A 23,143-nucleotide genomic window follows, 5' to 3' on the forward strand; every position below is an offset into this window, starting at 1 on the left:
CAGATTGACCAAAGTAGTGCCATGTGGACATGGCTAGTTCTAGGGACACTAGAAAGCAAAAGATATTAATCAGCACAGCATTGATATTATATTTTCAAGATTAAAACCTTAATGGCCTATGGATGGGCCATCAACACTGATAACCATGTTACAGAGCTCAACCCTATGGTTCTCTCAGCTTGAGTTTAGGGGAGCCACTAATCTTCTGCTCTCCAAACTGGACCTCAAGTCATTCTTGTTTACCCAAGGACAATGACTCATTAAATCTTAGAGCTCCTACCTGCCAGGCCATCTGACTTTGAGTTGGTGACCCCACACAATACTGTTAAATTAATAAAGAACTCTTTAAAGCCTAAAGTTTGATGTCCTCAGCACAAATTCACTTTGGGTGGTCTCTCAGTAGTATATTCTTTAAGCCCATGAATATCATGTCAGTGAGAAGGAAACCTGTGGTCTTCGCTGCCCCTGGAAGTTCTTCTCTGTCATTTTGTCTCTTAAGAAATTTGAAAATCTGCCTTCTGGGTAATCGGTCATGATTTTGTGTTCACTGTGACTGTCTTTGTCACCTTATCTGTGTCTATTGCCACATACAAAAAAACTTGACTCAAATGTCCTCAGTTGGTTTGTTGAACTTGGGTTGGGTTTGGCCAGTTGCAGCTGGTCTGTACCAGAGAGTTACCTTTTTGTCACCTGATCTCTGACAGGCTTGGCAAGAACAAGTAGAATGAAGGGCAATGTTGCATGTGCTTTTTCCTCCAGAGGGCCAGCTGGCTTAGCCATATACCCACATCACGGCCAACATTGCAACAGTAATAATGATATATGAGATGTGTCACTACATCCAGGCACCTTTGACCATTTTTCCCCATGTACTTCCCAAAACAAACTTGTAAGCCACCTACATGGCACACTGATTGGTCCCATATTGGTAGCTACATAGGATAAGAAGAATCACTTAAATTCTCACAATGTGGAAGTGTCATATCTGAAAGTTGATGTGGCCCTTCACCTCTCGGGGTTATCCTCCAAGGCTCCAGACATTTCTTCTGCTAGATCTCAGTGGTGACACCAGCTGTTCTGGGATCCATTCGCTTCACAGAAGTCATTCTGTGCCAGCCCAGCCTGGAATATGGCAGATACAAATATATGATGCATACGGCAGCCATTCAGGAAAAGGGAAGCTAGATACATGAGCAAAACTCATTCATACTCCCAGACTGTGCACAATCAATGCCAACATGTAGATTCCCACTGTGACAGCTCTCCAGACACCAAGGAAGAAAAGACCCTGCGATCTACAGACTCAAGCTAAGTTCTAGAGATGATCTGCCCCTTGACTAGACACACCCATTATCTCTACTCCAGACCTCACATTGAGTTGTTCAGATTTCAGATCTGTCTTGTATTTTACCTTGTAAAAGAAATAGCACTAAAAAGTGTCAGCAACTCTGACAGGCAGCCCTAGATTAGATGGCTGGGGCTCATGTTTCTCTCTCTACAAGGTTGGATAGACAGAAAAACAGAAGGTGAGCTGGAAATCAGAAGAAGGGGTAGAGGCAACCTGAGTGAGAATGGACCTGTACAGAGAGAACTGGGTTTAGGGAAGGGTGGAAAGGGTCCTGAGGTTCAATATAAGCCTTGCCATTTGCTTATTATGTCTCCCTGAATTGTCTGAGAAATGGACCCACAGACTGCCTGCTTCCCACAAATACCAAAAGAACTAAGGGAGATAGTTCTGTAAAGGACCTGGGGTGGGATCGCACACAGTGGTAAATATCATTATTCTCCTCTTCGATGATATCCTCTATCTTTTGGAAATGTAGGCCTGGACAAATGAATCTCAATGTCCTTTAGTCTTCTGCAAAGATTTGTGCCAGTTGCATGGACAGCCCACAGATGCCACACTTGCTGTAAGAGCTCTGCACCATACATCTAGACTTCGAGCCTTTGTTTGGGTCCTTTGTTCTTTTAGTTCATGTGTTTTGTTTATTTTCCTTGTGGGGACCTGTTTTCCTGTGGGCCTCATGGGAAAGATGTACAGGGAATTATAACCAAAGAAGCAGTCCCCCACACAAACACAGAGAGATGCCAGAAAGCGCCCTAGGACAGGCAAGGTGCCTCCACACATCTCTTAGGCTTCATAGCATCTCTTGATGTGCTGGCCCAGGGTGATTGACAGGGGGTATCCTCACCTCGCCTCACCCTACCTTGTGAACCGAAATCAGTGTGGCTTTCCATAGCCATCGCCCTTGAAAACACTGAGAGCTTGGCAGATCTGTTCATTTCTCATCCTAGCCCAAGCGTCAGTGTTACAATATTGGATGGAGGTTCTTGTCTTGAAATGAGATCAATACTTAATATGGGAACATGCTCTTACTGAGAGGACGCATGGACTTCTAAGCAGCACCAGCTGCTCCAGTGAGCTGACTGTGTCAGTGATAGACAGCTTATTTAGATCTTGGTTAATCCACAGATGTGTTGATCTGTATTTCAATTACTTAATTTGGATGTCCTTTCAAGGATAATGTTAAAACCTCCATGTCATTGGATCAGCCAAGTCACACAGCAAAAGGAGGTTTGAGTTTATTACAGTTTGAAGATGTATTTCTGGCAGATCCAGAGTGCTATAAAATATAGCATTAATTTTTTTTTGTTTGACATATTCAAAAATGCCATGGGCAAATGACTTTGTGTAGATTATGAATGTATCAAGCAATAAAAAATGATTTTAGAGACTTCTCAGGGTATCACTCTTTCTGGCTTCTCAGAGGTTAGAAAAGTATTAAAAATTACCTCTAAAATTTCCCTCCACCTACACAAATCACACAAGAAATGTAAATTTAGGGAGAAAATATAGCTAATGATTATAAAATAGGGATATCTTGATTCCAATGAAGAAACATGGCTATTACTTTGACAGCATGGCCAACTCATATGCAAATGTACTTATGTTTGTGGGTTGGTCCACACCTACACCTAAACAGTTTAACAAAAGAGAGACTGTATAATTTTTAACATTTTCGTGTAACAGTGGAGTGTAGATGCGTTTTCTTACCACTAAGTGTGCATTCACACAATCTCTTTGGAAAGCATTGCACCAAATGAGTCATAGCTGTTCTAACCATCCCCAGTGGTATATTTTGGTAGGTTTTGATAATTTAGCGTAGTCTGCAGTTTAGGACACATCATCTTTGTGCTTTTGTGTAACATTTCCACAGAATGGGGTGTTACATTGTTCTTGAGAATCTCCGGGTCCTCTGGGAGAGAACAAACACATACACACGGAAAGAAATCAAGTGCAAACAAAGGGACACTGGGGACTAAATTAGTGCACTGGCCAGGACTCAAAAGCCTGAGCTCATTTCTAGCTAGGACTGCAGAAGAGGGCCCCAGGAAGGAAAGCTGTGAGCAACAGAAACTCCATTAACAGGTGAAGTGCAAAAGCAAAGCATCGGTCCATGAAACTGGAGCATCCGCTTGGCTTCAAACTGAGCTGAGACAAGTGTTCTCATGATGTTGTTGTTGGTGTTGTGTGTGTGTGTGTGTATGTGTGTGTGTGTGTGTGTGTGTGTGTGTGTGTGTGTGTGTGTGTGTGTGTATGCCATACACATGAACCTGTTGCATCTTTTGATTCGGCTTCTTAATGTGGTAGCACCGTTATCGGGCTCTCTTCTATGTGACTGCTGCTTCTGGCAGTTACAGGCTTGAGGGGTATTTATATTCTCTATTAATCTCTGCCTGGCCCTTTAAAACAGTCTTTCTGCCCACCTATCATTCTGAGACAAGAAATGGCATGTTCTGGCAGCTGGCCTGTGTCTTATGCTTGTGCCCTTTCTGACTGGGGGCCCATGCTGCAGAGTAGTAATCAGTGGGAAAATATAGTAGAAGTCAAGAATGAGTCTACTAGGGAAGGTGCTGGAAACTGGGCAGGCACTGGTGAATACTTTAGGCTACAAACACTGGGAAATTCTAAATCTAACTGCACAAGCAATGCTGCTGGTATGCGATGATGCCCAGAGGCATGGTGGGCGCTAATGTCACGTGATCCATAGCTCCATGATGGCAATGAGGACTCTGCTGCTTTCCAACTCAGAATCAACTTCACTCTAAGAATCCCATACTTCCTCTCCAAAGCTAGCAACAGAGGGGAGAAACGACCCTCTTTGGAAAGTTGGTAACACTTTCCTTTCATCTGATTGGACAAGCCTAAGTCACATGCCTACCTCTAAACCAATAGCCACCTCTACTAGGAATACTACACACTGATTGGCCAATCAGTAATCCTGGAGAAAGGGTGAGACACCTTCTGCCTGAGGCACTGTGAATATGTGAAAGTGCTGGGGTCCCCTGAAGAAGTGAGATGTGTATGTTGGGTGGTCTTTCAACACTGGAATCCAAACACATGGTCATTGCTTCACTGATACCTTGGATAAGGAAAAAGACAATCTCTGGCTAGATGGTGAAATTCTAGGGATACCCTAGTGATAACTGACCACAGTGTGGAAGCAAGTTTGCACAGGGACCAAGTAGTAAGGAAGCTCACTGGGATATGGTCAGCTATTCATGCCTTCAGGGGGCAGCCTTGGGGTGACTTCTGAGAACATAATTACAAGAGGACATTCATCTCCTCAAGAACTTCTGGTGGTGGACAATGACAACAGCCTAATAGAGCTAACGTGTAATCTATCCCAACAAGTCAAGGTGAGAGGGTATAGAGAAAAAGGTGGTCAGGGAGTCAGGTTGGCATTTGAAAAGCATGGCGGAGTGAGACAATGGTATATCCGAGGGGAAGAGTGCTCTGGGTAGAAGCAGCAAGTACAAAGGTCTTGAAGCCGGTGCCCACCATCTTTTTGGAGTTTTCGAAGGGGGACAAGAGGCCATTAGTAGGTACTCAGGTCAAAAATGGAGCTAAAGCCAGGCCACAGGTCTTTCAGGAATTGCAAAGACTCTGTACTCACTCTGAATAAGAAGTTAAATTTATGATAACAGATGATATTAATTGGAGGAGATAGTGATCCAGCCCTTCCCCCTGGCTCTGCCTGACTCTTAATTCTTTCTCCTCTCCTTTCTTCCAGGCCATGTACATGTTCTATGCGCTCGCCATCGTGTGTGATGATTTCTTCGTCCCATCCTTGGAAAAGATCTGTGAAGTATGTGGGGGCACATTCCTATTGTGCTTGAGAGGGCCGTGGGGTGGGGACTCTGTCCTGCCATGTTCTAGCCTCTTCTCTGAGGTCCTGGGGAGTCTCAGAGGTAGTAAGCACCTGAATGCCTGAGAGAGAAGAACTGTGTTAGCTAGGTCTGCATGACGTGTGGTAACCTGGGGAATGGTCAGACTTTAACCCACATTACATCTGCTATTACTGCTAGTTCTACAGTCCCCTCTGGGTGTCTGTGGGGATACTTCAGAATGTCCTGCAGCAACATAATGTGTGGGTGTTCCAGTGCATAAACTGTTTGTAGTAAGGTGTAGTGTTTGCAAACAACCCGCATATACCCCCCTGTGTGCTTTACTATGGTGTTTTAAGTCCTGTGGAGACAGATGTTCACAAGACCAAAGATGTGTGTTCCTTGCAGATACAAATAGTTTTTCAAATAATTCTGGTTCCATGAGTGTTAAACCCACAGTCGGCCCCCCAGACATGGAGGGTCATACTTTATGTACTGTTTCCCCCCCCCTTTTTTTTTCCAATTCTGCTGCTTCTTGGTCCCTATCCTTCCCACCACCTTCCTTTCCTCCATTTCTTCCTTCTGGGATCCTGTTATGGTGAGAACCTACCAACACCACATATTTCCCTCACACTGGGTGGAGACCTGGCAGGCTCTGGGGTAAGAGAGCTGGGCAAAGAGGAGAAAAGAGACTCCAGCAAGTTGTCCTCCTGCCTCCACATGTGTGCCCTGGATTCCTCACCTATGCATAGGTATGCACACGAATACAAGCACACACAAATACACACATATGCACATACGCACGCACGCACCCACACACACACATGCAATAAATAAATAAACCTAAAAAGGCTTCTTTAATGCTCACCCTACCTAGAAAGCTCTCATTTCTTGTTGCTTTCATCTTGCTGTCTGCCCTGAAATGTATCTTCCTTAGATGCAAGCTTTGCATTTTGTTTTATCTACTATTTTTATTTCATTATCTGAGTTTTCAGAAGGCAGTCTCCAGACACAGATCCTGCCTCAAAGTCCAGTAACAAGCCTTGTGACCTCTTCTTGCTCCACCCACAGTACCTGATTCCATAGGTCCCAAAGACCAACATAAAAGGCAGTCAGGCCGGGCGGTGGTGGCGCACGCCTTTAATCCCAGCACTCGGGAGGCAGAGCCAGGCGGATCTCTGTGAGTTCAAGGCCAGCCTGGACTACCAAGTGAGTTCCAGGAAAAGGCACAAAGCTACACAGAGAAACTTGTCTCAAAAAACCAAAAAAAAAAAAAAAAAAAAAGGAAAATGATTAACTGAAGCAGTTTCTTCTAAGCCCTGGACATCTGTTTGCTTTCGTATTTGGAAATGAACAATCATTGCACAGTAACCCTAGACAGGTCCTAGGAGTGTGTTCCTCTTTGCAATGGCAGTAGATTAAGGAAAGTAGGGTGGTGTCTGGCATGCACAGCTCTCTAATGCAGAAGCAATTGTCACAGTGATCCAGCCCAGGAACAGGCACACCTTGTGTCAAAGGCAAGGAAGCATTCAGCCCTGTAGTAGAGGCATTTGTGATCCCTCAGTCTCCATGGCAGGTTGGTTCCAAATCCTTGGTTGTTCAACTCCCTTCTTTTTTTTTTTCCATGAAGTAGCCAACTTTATTCAGAGCATCAGACAATTTATACTCTGAGGGTTAATAGCCACATGAGTAAAGTGTTCAGTCACAAGCTGCAGGTGGTGAAAACATGTTTTCTGTAGAGGCATATAAACAAATAACAATAGCCAGTTGTAATGAATAATCCCTTCTTAAAGTAGTGGAGGACTATAAAGTTTAAACCTTCTCTAGACTATGCCTAGTACAATGTCAGTATTATGTAAATATCTTTCAGAGTATCTTTTTCAAAGAGAAATGATGAGGAAAAAGACAGTATGTGTTTGGTAAGGATACAGGTTTATGTTGGGATTTTTCCCTGAATACTTTCCATCTGAGATTAGTTGAGTCAGTGATTGAGGATAAAGAAGGCCCACTTACTACCAGTTGGTACTTTATTCTTATGCAAAGCCAATTTGTTCTGCCTCTTTCCATGTGACATGTTTGTTGTTAATGGCAGAAGTATTTATTATGTCCTGTAAATATAAATACATATATCAACGTGTGTCCTCCATTGAAGAAACCCATAGAACCTTTGAGAACATGCATAGCCTCGGGGAAAAAAGCAAGCGAACAGCTAGCAGAACAGAAGAGGGTGGAGTAAGCCTTTAACAAAATCTTAAGAAGGAAAGAGAACATTTAATGGGATAAGATGCTATCTTTTCTGGGTCGTTGAGGTGCAGGAAACTGGCTGTGTTGCTGTCAGTGTGGTGTGACTGTACCCGTCCTCTAACCACGTCTAAGACTCTACCAGGTGACCACAGTCAACCTCTTTCTAGGAATCAAGAAACTGATGCTCAGAGATTTAGAGTGTCCTGCCCCAGGTTACACAGGTGTTTAGGAGTGGAGTCATGATCTGAGGCCAGGTCAGTCTGAGCTTACCACTGGGTCATCATCATACCTGTTGACAATTTTGCAACAACTTATATCAGGTTTGTTCAGAGCTAGGATCCACAACTATCTAGGGAGGAGGAATGCAGATGAGGGGCCTCCCTTCCCAGAATGCTCTCTGTTCCCAACCAAGTCCAGTTTTAGAAGCAAAATACGTTACAAGAAAGCATGCCATGCTACATGCCCCCTCTCTGTGAGTACAGCTCCGTGTACTTCAAGCCACCCTAGTTACTGAGCAAATGGCGTGTCTGTAGAAATGGGTAGGATGAGGACAGAGTTTGTATCTCCTTGGAGACCCCATGTTTATGTTCCTCAGAATCTGTGCTCAATCTCCCGGGGGTTCCATTCTTTCACAGGATCCCAGAGCCATGATGTAGGACTACCCATTGTGGCCTGGCAGGGCTTCCTAACCACGTCCCATTGTTGCTTTTCCTAATCTCTTTGTACAGAGGTGATGCTGTGAGCTCAGTGCTTGCTCCCAGATTAACTCTAGAACTAAGCAGATATGCTCAAAAGGGATGTTGTTTGGACTTTGGTGAAAAATGATTCTAGAAAGAAATCCACATTACTCAATAAATCATAGCTGAGTCAGGGGAGGGGAGTTCAAGTTCAAGCCAGGAAAAATGTTGGGCAGGGAAGAGAAAGGAGTGCCAATATAATGACCCAGCCTGCCAGCCACAGGTCAGATAAGTCACTAAATCTAGACGGCCTTGAAGTTACATCATGGAACATACAAAGGTGTTGGAATGTTGAGAAGTCCCTTGTCTGACGAAGATAGACAAACTCAGATTCTCCTACACTGAATCAAAGTTGGGAGAGAGGTGTTTCAAAGACTCAGCAAGGGGAAGATGTGGCATTCCTGGGGATCAGGAGGTAACAGCCTTAGGTTGGTCAGAGCTTATGCATAAATGAAGATATTGGATGTCGAGAGTAGAAAGGCTTTAGGACCATGTGCAAGTTGAAAAAAGCAGCAGAGTAGCCTCCTAGGCTGTGGAAGAGGGTGACAGGCCTTGCTTCAAGTATTGTAAACACTGAACTAGACTCTGTCCCAGCCAACCTACGTGCCCTGGCTTGTAGACCACTGATAAAATGAAGCATCCCACCTTTTATATGCAGGTTCTACATCTAAGCAATCAACCTTGGATCAAACATTTCTTAAGTTGCATCAGTATGGGACAGATATAGACTTTCTTCCTTGTCATTATGCCCTGGACAATACAGTATTTGATGTGGCATTTACATTGTATTAGGAATTGTAAGCAATGTAGGGATGATTTGCAGTATATGGGAGAATGTATATAAGTTATATGCAAACACTGCACTATTTTATATGAAACTTGAACAATGCTTGGATTTGAGTATCTGGGTCCTAGCAGGGAAAGGAGGCATTCCTGGAACTAATCCCCACTGATCCCAAAGGCTGACTGTATTCACAGAAGATTGCATGAGCCCAGTGGGGACTTTGTGCAGCGAGAAGGGAGCAAGTGATGGATTCTGCCATGGTACCAGGGCAGGGCTGTTTGGAGGGAAAGACCAAAGGAACCTCATCTAAAGAAAAGGTCTTGTTGACAAAGCATTCCAGAAAAAGACAGAGAATGCCTGAGCCACTGAACCTAAATGGGAACAGCAGGACCTGTTGTTCATGGAGAGCCCAGAGTGTCCAGCTGTGGTGAGGGGATGCAGGAATTATTCTCTGCTAAGGATGAAGCTAAGGAAGACTCTCCTTCCCCCCTCCCTCCCATATAGCAGCTAGCAATGTAGAGGCACGAAGGCTTCATGACTAGTGATTCTAAGAGTCCAGTGAGGTACTGCCAGGTCAGAGTGAATTAGGTATGGAGTAGGGAGGAAAGGAAGGAGATTTGTAAACAAGAGAGAAACCGGACATAAAACCAAGCTTCAACCAAGCTTCATAAGCAACAAGGAAATCCAGCTAGTGGAGCTCGGCAGGGAAGTGCAGCAACTCAGGGCTTTCCTGGGAGCTGAACTTCCTGGACTCCTGGTTCAGGTGACAAGTTGCCTTCTAGCCGTCCCCACCCATTGAGACTCAAGTGCCCAGGGCTTCCCCACCAGCCACCAGCCACCGTTTTTAGTGTTGACTACCATCTCATGGCCTCCTCATTACCCTATGTGAACCTTAACTGTGAATGCAGAGCCAAGGAACCCAGGATCCCAAAGAGAATGCCTCTTTCAGAGGCTCCTCCAAGGCCATGCTGCCTCTCTGTGGCCAAACAGGGAAGTGCAACCACTGTTTCTACTGAGCCCAAGAGGGGGTGGCATTGGAAACTGGAAAGGAAGTCCCTGCCCTGACACCAGAAGGGAACCGGGTGCTTACCAACAGCCAGCAGCTTACTTCCTGAGACATGGTGGAATACCAAAAAGCTAAACACACCAACCAGCCACCAAGGTGCATTTGTATTCTGCTCTTGAAAATCGCCTTCTGGCTCAACACATAGGGTGACTTGAGGACTGAGGAGTGTCCCCAAAGATCTGGGACTTCACCCTTTTCTACTCAGTCTCAAGTCTTCTCTCCTGCTGTGCCACCTGGAGTTTGAAGGTCAAGGGTTGGGACTGTGCTTCAAGAGGGTGACTCCAGAGGCACAAGTATGGGCCCAAGGTAGCCGAAGCGCTGCAACAGCCATGATCTTTGCACACAGCTCTGGATTATCCACGTCTCTTCTCAAATCAGAGTGCCTGCCAACACTCTAGGGAGCTGAGCAGAGCTGCCATTAGAAAGGGTATCACTACCCACCACTGCCCATGGTGCTCTCACCTCCCCACGCCACCCTCCTGCTCATTGGCACAACAGCCCCCGGGTACATCTGAGTTGTGGACCCCTAAGTCTTCTGTAGAGCCTTTGGCTAATGAAGTCTTGTAGCCTGCTGACCTGCAAGGGAGGGTAGTGAGCAGATTGCAGAAATGGCCAGGCTCTGGATGAAGGACAGTGAGAGGGACTGAACCCAGCCCCTGGGTCCCTCTGAAGCCCTAGTGCTGCTGCTGCCCTTCTCAAGGCTTAGGACCCAGGGAGCCACAGTCATCTGTATTCCCAGGTAAAATCCCAACTCACCTGTCTTGTCTTTGTTCCTGCACAGCGTCTCCACCTCAGTGAAGATGTGGCAGGAGCTACATTCATGGCAGCAGGCAGCTCAGCCCCAGAGCTCTTCACATCAGTTATAGGTAGGTGATGCTAGAAGGCTATCTCAGCCCTTCCCTATGTGAGAGAAAAGGGCTCTGGGGAAGAAGGCCCTCAAATTTGGGTTGTTGGCCATTCACAAAAAAAAAAAAAAAATGAAGTTCACAGACCCCAAGTAGAGCCTCCCACTTTGCTGTGGCCATTCAACCCTTTTACTGTGTGTGAACTCATCCTAGACCCAAAGCCAGTGCTACTAAGGGAAAGTCTCACCTCCAGATTGAGACGCTCCCCGCAATGGTCAGCTGTTTCCTGTGGGTCCTGAGCATAGTCTAGAACTAGGAAGTGATCTTTAGGTTCTTCATGGAATGCAGCTGGACCACTACAGCCAGACTGGTTTTGGTCTGTGTTTCAGGAGTCTTCATCACCAAGGGTGATGTGGGAGTCGGCACCATCGTGGGCTCTGCTGTGTTCAACATCCTGTGTATCATCGGTGTCTGTGGGCTCTTTGCAGGGCAGGTAAGACTGATGACTTCTTGGTGACGGTTGTACATGACATGTGGAGAAGATAGAAATGTGGAGCTGAGGCAGGAGATTGTCATGTTAGAATTCACCCACATTGGAGCCTTGAGCGGTGGGATTGAAGATTTCCATTAGACACCTGAAGCCACTGTTATTTGGTTTCCGGATTGATGGAAAGTAGACTTTGCAGCTCCACATAGGAAATTAACCAGCCTGACAATGCTAACTGCGAACTTGAAAATGGGATGCCCACTCCCATTTTGAGAGCTACTGATCTGCACTAGAATGATTTCCAATGTGATGGTTGCCTCAGAGGAAATAAGATAAATGAGAAAGAGGGAGAAGAAAAGAGACAAAGTTTTTCAGCTTAAAGAACTCATAGTTGGGCCTGGCAGTGGTAGTGCATGCTTTTAATCCTAGCACTCAGGAGGCAGAGGCAGGTGGATCTCTGTGAGTTCGAGGCCAGCCTGGTCTACAGAGCAAGATCCAGGACAGGCTCCAAAGATACACAGAGAAACCCTGTCTCAGAGAAAAAAAAAAAAAAAAAAAGAGTTCGTAGTTGTTGCCTTTCTTCTTGCCACTAAATCTCTTGTAGTCTAGAGGAGTCCTCAGTTAACCTAATGCCAGAGATATCCTGAGGGGCGACTGTCCTTTATCAATGTAGTGTCTCTTGGATAATCTCAGGAATGTATCCAGAAGTCACAGTGTGAGGCTATTGGGCAGCCAAGGTCAGAGCCTAAAGGTTCACAGGACATGCAGCTTCCCTGTGGCTCTCACATCCTAGTTTCCTCAGAGTAATGACCATCAGAAATGACAACCTCACTTCTCTGCCTAAAATGCCAAGACTCAGTAGCTTCTATTTTTAGTGTTCCAGAGGTGACTATTTATAATATTGAAGGACCTGGTAATCCATTTTACCTGATCAGTAACCTGACCGAGGTCTGTGCCATGCCCTGCTGAAAGTGGCTGGTGGGTATAAAGGGCTAAGACAGATGCTGCTGTCCTTGTCCCTCATGTGAGTCAGGCCTCTTTGTCTCTCAGAAGCTGCTGAGCATGCCGCGACGTCTGCCCCTCAAATGTACACTCAAGAGTTCCTATAGAGTCACCGCTATTCTCTGTGGCCCATTTCCACTGCCCCCATTTCCATGCCAACTGATTTGTCCAGTTGGCCTGCTTGTGTTTATTCCTTCCAAGGGACGGGCAGAAGAACACCTTGATCTTGCCAGACATCAGTTCCAGGGCTCCCCAGTGGACAGGCTACCTCTCACGGGGCTCCGGGGCAGGTGCTTTGGTCATGAAGATTGAGGTCTGTCCCACTCTCTGGACTGAATAGTTTCTGCTTTCATGATGACACATTGTGTTAAATGTAACAAGTCCACACTCTACTGGTCTTGAACTCTCCTACGTAAGTAGCACCACTGAAAGAATGCGCCCCATGCCTGCCTGCCTTTGCTGCTGTCACTCTCCCCTGGCTCTCCCCTGCCTGACCGACTCAACGTTGCCTTCCAGAGATGAATAGTCACACCAGTGGAAGCTGTTGCTGTTCGCACTTTCTTAATTAGCATCGTCACCATTAGCTGTATGATTATTAGCCCGGCCGTTATTAGTGTTGTCATTGGTTCATTAGTCATTTGTACCTGCAGCTTGATTCTGAAGCAAGCCCGAGGGGGAAGAGATAATGTAAAGAAATGAAACAAATGACTGGGTGATGTCTACTCAGTGCCACACAGCTAATTACTTATGAAATGACTGCAGCGTGTTGGTGGCGTGTAATTCATCAGCAGTGCCGCTCATCACGAGCTTGGCTAGAACACCTGTTCATGGCTGATGTACCGGTTGTTGGCATCCATCTTTCTACCTTCTCCAGGTCCTTGCTGGCTGGTTTCACAGCCCCATGTGACTGGAGAGAGGTAGCAATCAGAGCTGCTCCTGGAAGCAGCCATCAGGGTGATCCTAGATATACCCTTCCTTTTTTATTATTATTATTTTCTTATCCTCTGCCTACTTGGAGATTTCCAAAGCCATCCACACTTGCCTTCTTTGTAGATTCTCTCACATCTTTGCAGAAGACACAGAATTGTATTTGGGGAGGAACATGGACCAAAGAATCAGATTGGCCTGGGATCACATACTTGCTCTGCTGTTTGCTGAGTGATTTTGGAGAAGTTATTTTAGCTACTGAAGCCTGATTCTTCTCATCTATAGAGTGGGTACAAGCATGCCTACTTCTGAGTGTTGCCATGGTGATGAAACCTATCATGTTTGATATTAATAATAGTACTTGGTCTGCAGGGACAGTCAAAACCAGTTAGACACTTTTATCAACTCTTGGTATACTCCTGAGGTCCGTACTACCAGATTCCACCCTAGGCCACTGGGAAAGTTTGGCCTCTCAGCTGATGGACTGATTGACAAGGGTGTCTGTGGCTCCCATCAGAGACATGGCGTGGAGCAGAGAGGTTGGGAAGAAGGTCTTGTAAATGAGAATGAAATGATATATTGACATAATGAGATCAGAGGACTAGTGCTTGGTCCTAGGCGGTCTCGTGAGTAGTAGAAAAGAACAATCAGCAAAAAGTGAGAGTTGTCTAGCCTCACACAGGGGGACACATTCCCAGACAGCAGAGCTGGTGCCATGGGATGTCACAACAAAGAACAGGAATTGGGAAATGAGTGATTAATAAATCTAATCACGGGTATCACTTGGCATTATTATTTGTATTGTTCTGCACTTTCACTGGCTGCGAATTATAGCAAGCACCCATGGGCCTCTCTTTAATGCATTTCAGATTAAAGGGCAGTACATGAGGAAGTCTGTCGCCCATCTAAAATTAAAGTAATTAAGCTGTAAGGTTTGAGCTCCTGTCTCAATTAGGGTTTTGATGAATTCAGTGTAATTGAATGTCTGCTGTATTAGGAGTTTACAAACATACCCGATGCCTCCTTGTTAGCCTGAGGTGCTTTGTGGAGTTTTTATGGGACAGGAGGAAATTGCCTCTCAGAAAATGGCTTGGAAGAAGGTTCTGGGTATCTCACAAGACATTTACAGAGCTGTGGTCCTCCCAATGTTTCCTTAAGAACAAAGAAGGATAACAATGAAGTGAAAATATCCAGGTCTTGACGTAACCTTCTAATATATTCTGCATATTGCATTAAAAAGACTTCATGCCAATTTTGTAAAACAATGTGCTTATGAATTTAAATCCACCATTCAGAGCATGTTAAGCTTTAAATACATAACCACAAACAGAGAGTAAACAGTTTAACTGCATCCCAGATTAGGACCTTCATATTCTGGTTATTACAGGCTGGCAGATGGCTCCAGTTTGTTATAAAAGCTCCCACATTGGCTCCTGGCATCCTTATTATGTCCCTGATGTTCTTTGGCGGGGTCCATCTAATCTTGGCTACATTTGCCTTTCTTCAAATAGCACCCTGTCTGAGCTGGCTCATTTACACAAAACAGAGCAGCACCAAGAGTTGAAGCCTGCCTTCATTTGAATATCCCCAGAAGAAGACTCTAGGCAAGGAGTCAAGTGCAAGTAGTTAATTTGAAAGGTTGCCCCAGGGAACACTAGCAAGACATTGAGGAGGTGAGACAGGGAAGAGAAAGCCACAGACAAAAACATTAATGAGCAAGTTATCACTACCAGCAACTGGGATTTGATTCATCTTTGGGGCATGGTTTACAGATGTGCAGTGATCTCACATAGAAGGTAAGAGAGCTGGGGCACTTATACACCAACTTCCACTTTCCATTCCATGTGACTCCAGGTACAAAACATGAACCCCTCACCATTTCCAGCTTGTTGGGTGACCACAGTCAGGGTGAACCTTGGCACTCAGAGAAAACTCTAGACAGAGGGATGCAAGGGTTGACTACTGGGAGGACCTGCGAAGGTGGAGAGATGTGAATGGGCCCATGGGGTGTGTGGCAAGCACAAGACTAAGGCTTCCGAATAAGCTAGCTGTTTAGACCCCACCTTCAGCTCCACTCCACAAACATGAAGACCAGGTGGACAATTAAGAAATTACAGATGTGGATCTGTGGCAATACAGTGCTTGCCCAGTGTGTGAGAGACCCTGCCTTTGAAATATTTTTAAAGGGTTTTAAAAGATTATTTATAATTTTCCAAAAGTGACTGATCCCACTTTCAAGTATATCAATTTAGTATGAATTTGCTGAAACTATGATTCTCATGATATAATTGGTAATTTTACATAAAAGCCAGAACAATCTTGGGATTTAAAAAGGTATAATATTCATGCAGTGCTACTTGTACATTATATAACGCTTAAAAACATTGTTTAGTATGTAAATGTTTGTCATTCCTCATGTATCTTTATCATTTTGGACTATGTTATATAAATAGTAATGTTTTGCATGTATGGATTTGTGTGTGTGTGTGTGTGTGTGTGTGTGTGTGTGTGTGTGTGTGTGTGTAGTGTATGTATGTGTCTCTGTGGGTATGTACACATGTGTGAGGTTTGGGTGTATGTGGAAGCCAGAGGTCAACAGGGGTCTCAATCCCTCTCCACCTGATTCTCTCACTGAACCCAGAGCACATCAACTCAGCGAGACTGTCTGCCTCTGCTCTCCCAATGCTGAGGTTATAGATGTGCACAGCCACACACAGTAACTACCCAGACCCGGGTCTGCATGCTTATGAGGAGGACCTTTATCCACCAAGCTATCTCCTCAGCCCAAATAATAAAACATTTAAAGGAAAACCAATACATACCACATGTACTGTAACCTCTGGGGAGAAAAGTACAAGTTAACAGTGACTCTGATAGTTAATTCTGCCCCAGGTCATAGCTTCATTAAATAGAAAACCTTTCATTTAAAACTGCATGCTTCACAACTCATTGCATGATGGGGTGGGGGGAAGTAGCTACTATTCAATAAGCTTATTCAGACACCACACCCACCAGTAGTCTGTGAGTATTGGTACAAATGCACTCACTGAGTTTTAAGGTACAGGATGGTACTATCCTCGTCAACAGATTAGGAAATGGACCCTAGAGATTGGGAAAGGGGGTCTGCTGAGATAGTTAAGACTAGAACAGACATATCTCCTGACTACATAATCTATATGAGGAACCACTGATTATAAAATCTCTGGATAGAACTATTGCACTCTCATTATTAGGCTGAGATTTTGTATGCCCTTTAGAAGTTTGGGGTGGAGGACTTGGAACAATGCAAGGAATGGTCATATCAGCAAGATAGTGGTGGCCCCAAAGGCATGTTGGAATCACTCAGTGTAGCTGAGGGACATCTAGAAGCTTCTATTATAATCTGAAAAGCATCTTCCACAGCTGAGCTTTTGATTCACCAATAATGGAGACTCGGCTAATGAACATAATAGAAGACTCACTGGTCTCCTGTATACATTAATTCCCGGGTTATTGCTCTCCAGACAAAACTGAACATGTCATCTATCACAATCCAATTCTTGGAATCAATTCAGATCCCCAAATTGGCTAGGGACTATGAAAAGTGAGAATGAAAACCACACACCACCAATTCCAAGCTGGTGTTGGAAGTCAACTATCCACTGTAAATAGGGAGATGATAGGACAAGAATGAGGTGGACCGACCCATGGAAAACTAAGGATCAGCGGCTTCCCCCGGGCAGGATGCATCCATGTTTGGTACTGTCGGAAGCAAGACAGCAGCATGCAAGGGGTGAAGATGAGCCTGGGCTAGGGTTGACCCATGGAGCAGTCAGTCTACCCACTGGATTTCAGGATTTTATCACCTGGGAACGCAGAGGTTCTGCCCCTCTGCAGGCTGCCTGCATTGGAGGACAGAGTGCAGATCCAGTCCAGTTACATCAGAGGAGGGGCTTAAACTGTGAACGCCCCATCTTCAGGCTTAGCTCCACTCATACCAGCGCCAGCTCTGGGGGGCAGGGGACCTCTGGCATGAGCAGCCCTTGTGGGATGTCCCAGCCCCATAGCAGGCTGTGTCCCGGGGTGTTTTCTCTCTACTCTTGGTGCTATCATCTCCCTGGCTAGTCCAATCTCTTGAAATCAGACCTATCGTCAGTGCCACATGCAGATGAGTGCAGAGGCTTTTGGTTTCTGCTAGCAAAGCACCGAACTTAATTACATTATAAGGAAAGAGAATTCAGTGGGGGTCTCTGAAAACTGCACAGGAAAGCGTATGGTTTGGCCAAGGCTCCGGCCCCATTGCCGTTCTCTTACCTCTAATCACCTCTGTCCTCATCCTCAGATTAGTTTTCTTTGATGGAAAAAAATAGACTATACCTGTTTCAGGCCTCATATACACATAACCACATGGGCCAAGAAAAGAAAAAGAAAATGTCACCTTGCCCACGCTAATACTGTTCATCCCCTACTTCGTGTCATCAAACAAAAATCTGGATGGGCCCATCAGATTTGACCAGCTATTCTGACTAGAGTTAGCAGATTAGCTTAAGTTAGCAAGAACCACCCACTCATGTCTTCTCTCTAGAGATAAGAATCTGATCTACTCCATGCCAAAAACATGGCTTCTGCTCCTTCCTTGTCATGCAGTGAAGAGCCAGGGACAAAATGGCCGAGCCTGCGCTGAATCTCAGCCTGGCTCCCTGGCTTTCTTTTCTGACCACATAACCAAGGAAGATGACTGCATCAAGGTGTGTGTGTGTGTGTGTGTGTGTGTGTGTGTGTGTGTGTGTGATTTTTGTGTTACTATGGCCAAATAACTGACAAAAACCTCACCTGGAGAAAGGATTTACTTTGAGTCAGGGTTTCAGAGTTCGTGGTCTCTTGACCCCATGTAGCTGAGCAGAGCATCATGGTGATGGGGACAGGTGGCAGAGACTCTTCTCCACTTCTTAATGCACAGAAACCAGAGGGTGAGTCTGGCAGGGAACAGGGATAATCCACACCTGAGAATCTGCCAAGTGACCTATATTCTCTAGATGGATGCCAGCCCTAGAATTTCTAGAACCTCCCAAAGTAGCACCACCTGCGTGGAGACCAGGCATGCAAACCGTGGGCCCCTTGTGGGAGCATTTCACATTCAGGCTATCACAGTATATTTGTGGTTGGTTTTTCTAATCAGAAGTTTCCAAACTGCTTTTCAAAGCAGGTGCCCGTGCTCCCTCCCTCCCCTGATCAGTGAGATGTCAGTGATTTGCATCATCACCAGCACTTGGTGTGACCAGTTTCACTTTGCTTTGTTACCTCACGATCATAAGCATTCCAGCAAATGTGAAGAGTGTCTCTCTGTATGTTTAGGTTGCAGTTAGAAGCATGGCTCTGAGCATCTGAGATTTCGTGCCATCTTCTTTAGTGAAAAGTGTTCAAATCTCCGTCGGTGCTTGTTCTTTCCTTGCTCTCTTGTCCTGGCAGTCTCTAAATCATGGCACTCAACTACTCCTCTGAGTCCTTCTGTCCAATTTGTTTTAATTTCCAAATCAATAGAGAGTAGGGTCATTAGAAATTATTTAGAATGGCCATAGAGATGTTTTATTAGTGCTGTTGCTCTCATTTAGGTTTGCAAGGGAGGCACTCAGAAACCACACTCTTCAACCGTGCCAAAGAAAATGAAGAGGTTGGTGCCCTTGTGCCCAGCAAAGCAAACTTAGCAATAACTGAGATCCAAGATGCATATTTTCAGAAATGTGAAGTGGAAAGCTGGAGTCGCTGGAAGGTGGGGTGAGCATTCCTTCCATGTTAAGCCTCACATTGCTCCTGGAAAGTGAGTTTCAGGTCACTGCCTGCCCTTGGAATGGCCGTCTTAAGGGCTGGCTGACGGCCAATGCAAAGGGAGCCCAGACCTTCTCTCCATTGCCACAGAGCATCCTTTCAAGAGGAGAGACCAACTTTGAGACCTAAAGACATTTCTTCCCAGGACACTTTATTGTTCCTGTGGCAAAAAAAGACCTAACAAAAGCAACTTAAGAAGGAAGAGTTTATTTCAACTCTCAGTTTGAGGGCGTAGTCTGTCGTGGCAAGGAAATCATGCTAGCAGAAGCATTGGATAGTTGGCCATATTGTGTCCACAATCAGAAAGCAGAGAGAGAGATGAATGCTGATGTTCAGATGTTCCTCTTCATATTCAGTCCAGAACCTCAACCCATGGAACAAACACATGCTGATCATGCAATGGACACTGTCTGTACATTTTTAGATATAGGCACTATTTGTCCTCAGATAACTCCGAGGAGAACACTGTTTTTAAAAGAGTAAACCGAGGCTCCGAAATGTTTAATAATCTCACCACACTAGTGTGTCCGAGGCTTTGGGACTGCAGGGTCCAGCTCGTGGTATAGAAATGTCTGCTGCTTTCTCCATTTCGATAAGAAGTCTAACACCCTAAGCTGCCACGCCCATGATGGCCATTCCCATCGCTCCTTCACAGATCAGTACCTTTCTAATCATGACACCCATAGGAAGCAGAGAACAAGCCGGCTGAAGGGGGGCTGTGGGGTGGGTCTCCTCCTTCACCTTCACCTGGATGTCTTGACAGCACCAGTTGCGCTCACACGCCTTGGGCTATCTCGCTGTACAAAGTCTCCTAAGCTCCAAAAAGAATCTGCCTGAGGGACCTAGGTACTCTGGCTCTTGTTACCGAGACTCCTCAGCTCCTGTATGCCCCTTAGGTACCAGCACATGCACACAGCAACAAGGGTGGCTCATTCTGATCATGGCCTTGTAACTCCACCTCAGACAAAAGGGCACAAGAAACCTCCCTGATGGAGGGGAGCACGGGCATTGGCAAGCCCTGGGAATGTGCAGAGCAAAACTGTGAACCTGCTGCCTCAGCTCCTTAGGCTGGCCTCCAGACTACATCCCGTTCTCACTTCTTGTAACCACAATACACACACACACATACACACACACACACACACACACACACACACACACGACTGTGTGAGCTATAACATAATAAACCAGATTTCATGACTTGAGTGTAAGCAGCTACAGTCTAGATACCTGTGGAAAAATCTGTTGCCACACCTGAGGCTACCCAGTACTTGAAATTATGTACCCGTTTATATACAATATTTCTGAGAAGATGTTTGTCTGGCATCTATGGATGTAAAGCGAGAGTAATAATCCACTTAAGAACGAACCATACCTGAATTAAAATCCCATCTCAGTAAGTTCTGGATTTGACAAGGTTCACTGAGTGCTCACCGCACCCTGAGCACTGTTCAGCACCAGAGAGACGCCAGTGAAAAGAAATGCAGACTAGAATTTGACCACAAGCTATAGCATGCTAACAAATATCCAACAAATACAACAATTGGTAGGTAGGAATGTCAAAAGATGGATAAATGACGGATGACAGATGGATAGATAGGGTGCAAGAGAAAGCGAGATGAGGTATTACACTTGTTTTGGGGGCCTAGGAATAAGATGCATAGTGTCAATTATGAGTCAATGCTATGAAGGAAGGAAATAGCCTAGGAATGTAGAGGATATATGAGAATAGAAGGTGCAAGCTTCTAAAGAATTTCCAGGAAAATCACTATCACAAATGCTGATAGTTCAATGAAGTGGAAAATACCTCCTTCCACTCTAAAGAAAATGGTACCACTTAAAAGCTAGACTGATTCAGATGATGCTCTGAATGTGAGTCACTTTGAACAGAGGAATATACATACTATCTGAACAGACACACAACTGCTATCCCTAGAAATAATCTAGAATGCTGGTCTACTAGCCTCACCAGCCAGAGCAAGGAAACAGCAATGCTAAGGGTCCTAGGAAGATGCATGCCCAGTGGTTACTGCTGCTTCCAGCAACAGTGAAACGTTTGACGTGACTATAAGGACACAGAAGTCTCTGTTCTGTGAGGAAAGAAAAAAGAGTGATAGGCTGTGAGCTCTCCAGAGGCATCTCCACCTGCCTCCTAAGGTAAGACTAGAATCAGAGACCTGAGGAGATGGATTAGTTCATAAAGTGCTTGCCATGCATGCATGAGGAGCTGAGTTTGGCTCCCAAACATCTATATAAAAGTAGGTACGGCAGCATGCATGTATAACCCCAGTGAAAGGGAGAGGAAGATATAAAGAGAGGCAAGCTCCTTGAACTCTCTGGCCAGCCATTCTAGTCAATAAGAACCTGTCTCAGCCAGGCGGTGGTGGCGCACGCCTTTAATCCCAGCACTCGGGAGGCAGAGGCAGGCGGATCTCTGTGAGTTCGAGGCCAGCCTGGGCTACCAAGTGAGTTCCAGGAAAAGGCGCAAAGCTATACCCTGTCTCGAAAAATAAAAAAAAAAAAAAAAAAAAAAGACCCTGTCTCAAAATATAAAGTGAAAAGGGAAAGACACCTGACTCTGACCTCTGACATGCATCCACAAGAATGTGCATCCACATGAACATGTACACATACATACAATACACAGGGTAGCATCAACCCCTAATAAACACTCACTTGACCTTTGATCAAAGACTAACTGAATTGCCCTTGGCACAGCACATGAGGGGAAGGCTCATATATGATCTTAGAGAGCTCACAGTTTCCCCAAAGTCTGGTACACACTGTATACAGAAGTTTCTCTGTCCAGCCAGTCAACTCTGTCCCTCCAGCCAGCTCCCAAATAACCACACAGAGAATCATTATTAATTATAAATGCATGTCCAAGTGGGTGTCCAGACATGAAGCAGTTAGATGGGGATGAGGGTCGTAGAAAAGGCCAGTTTGGAGCCTGGTGGAGAAGGATGAGTATGAGACAGACAGACGACAGACAGACGTTGGCAGGGACAGATCAGGTCTGGCCAGGGGTCTTGGGCGGGATTTGGGAAATTGGAAGCCACTGAAAAGTTCTGAAGCCCACAGTGATGTTGTCTGATTTGTACTGAGACAATAATTCCAGCTACTCACTAGAGAAAGGGTTCTATGGAGAAAGGACAGCAGCAGGGAACCAGTAAGAATGCTATGAGAGACTCGAGTGGATTCTGTAGTCGGAGGGATAGTGAAAGTGGCTGCTGGATTTAGAGGACAGCCCAGAGGTGACACGAAGAGGATGATGAATTGAAAATGGCAGTAAAGGAAAGTGATAAATCACAGAAGACACTGGGACTTTTAGTGTGCACAATGTAAGTGGGCTACAGAATATTTATTGACTCTATTAGTGATGATAGATTGGTCATAAGAAATTAGGGTCTGTCTCCACTGAATATGTTGTAAAGTCAGCAATTCTGTGTCAGATCCAGAATCATGGGAGGGTCGCTGAAATAGCAAAATGAATCTATTAATCAAAAATTAGCTTTTACTTTTTAAATTATTATCTGTTTTAAATTTTTAAATTAAAATATAATTATATAATTCTTCCCTTCCCTTTCCTCCCTCCAGCCCCTCCCACATATTTCTCATTGCTCCCTCTCAATTCACATCCTCTTTTTCTTTGTTACATTTATATTAATGCCTAAATACATAAATACAACCTACTCAGTCTGTTCAGTGTTCCTTGTATATGATTTCAGGCCTGACCATTTGGTATTGGATAACCAATTAGGAAGCTCATCCCTATGGAAGACTATTTCTACTGTTCTCACCATTCCTTAGATGCCTGTGTGGAGCCCCATGCCTAAATAAATTGACTTTTAACTTAATTTTAACTATAAACCCCACATTTTTAACTAAAAGCTCTATGACCTATGTACTACTCCCTGGCCATTTTTACTTGGTAGCCATTGTCACTACCAGTCCAACATAATCTCTCTAAACAACCCAACTATCAAGGAGATGTGATTCCCATTGGTGGAGCTTATAGTTAAAATGCTGGCTGATTGGCTCCTAATGGGACCAGGACCAGTGACATACAAACCCTGG

The 23,143-nt window shown here is 45.0% G+C and overlaps 1 protein-coding gene across 1 annotated transcript in view; it reads left to right on the plus strand.

Annotated features, from left to right (window-relative positions):
* The window catches only part of Slc24a3 (solute carrier family 24 member 3), a 489,152-nt gene that overhangs the window by 348,628 nt on the left and 117,381 nt on the right, over nucleotides 1-23,143 (plus strand). The window contains exons 4-6 of the mRNA XM_037205267.1: nucleotides 5,076-5,150; nucleotides 10,782-10,866; nucleotides 11,235-11,338. Coding sequence (XP_037061162.1) covers nucleotides 5,076-5,150; nucleotides 10,782-10,866; nucleotides 11,235-11,338 — 264 coding nt within the window. The remainder of the gene's footprint in view (nucleotides 1-5,075; nucleotides 5,151-10,781; nucleotides 10,867-11,234; nucleotides 11,339-23,143) is intronic.

The sequence above is a fragment of the Peromyscus leucopus genome, chromosome 4 (assembly GCF_004664715.2).
Source record: "Peromyscus leucopus breed LL Stock chromosome 4, UCI_PerLeu_2.1, whole genome shotgun sequence".
NCBI lineage: Eukaryota > Metazoa > Chordata > Mammalia > Rodentia > Cricetidae > Peromyscus > Peromyscus leucopus.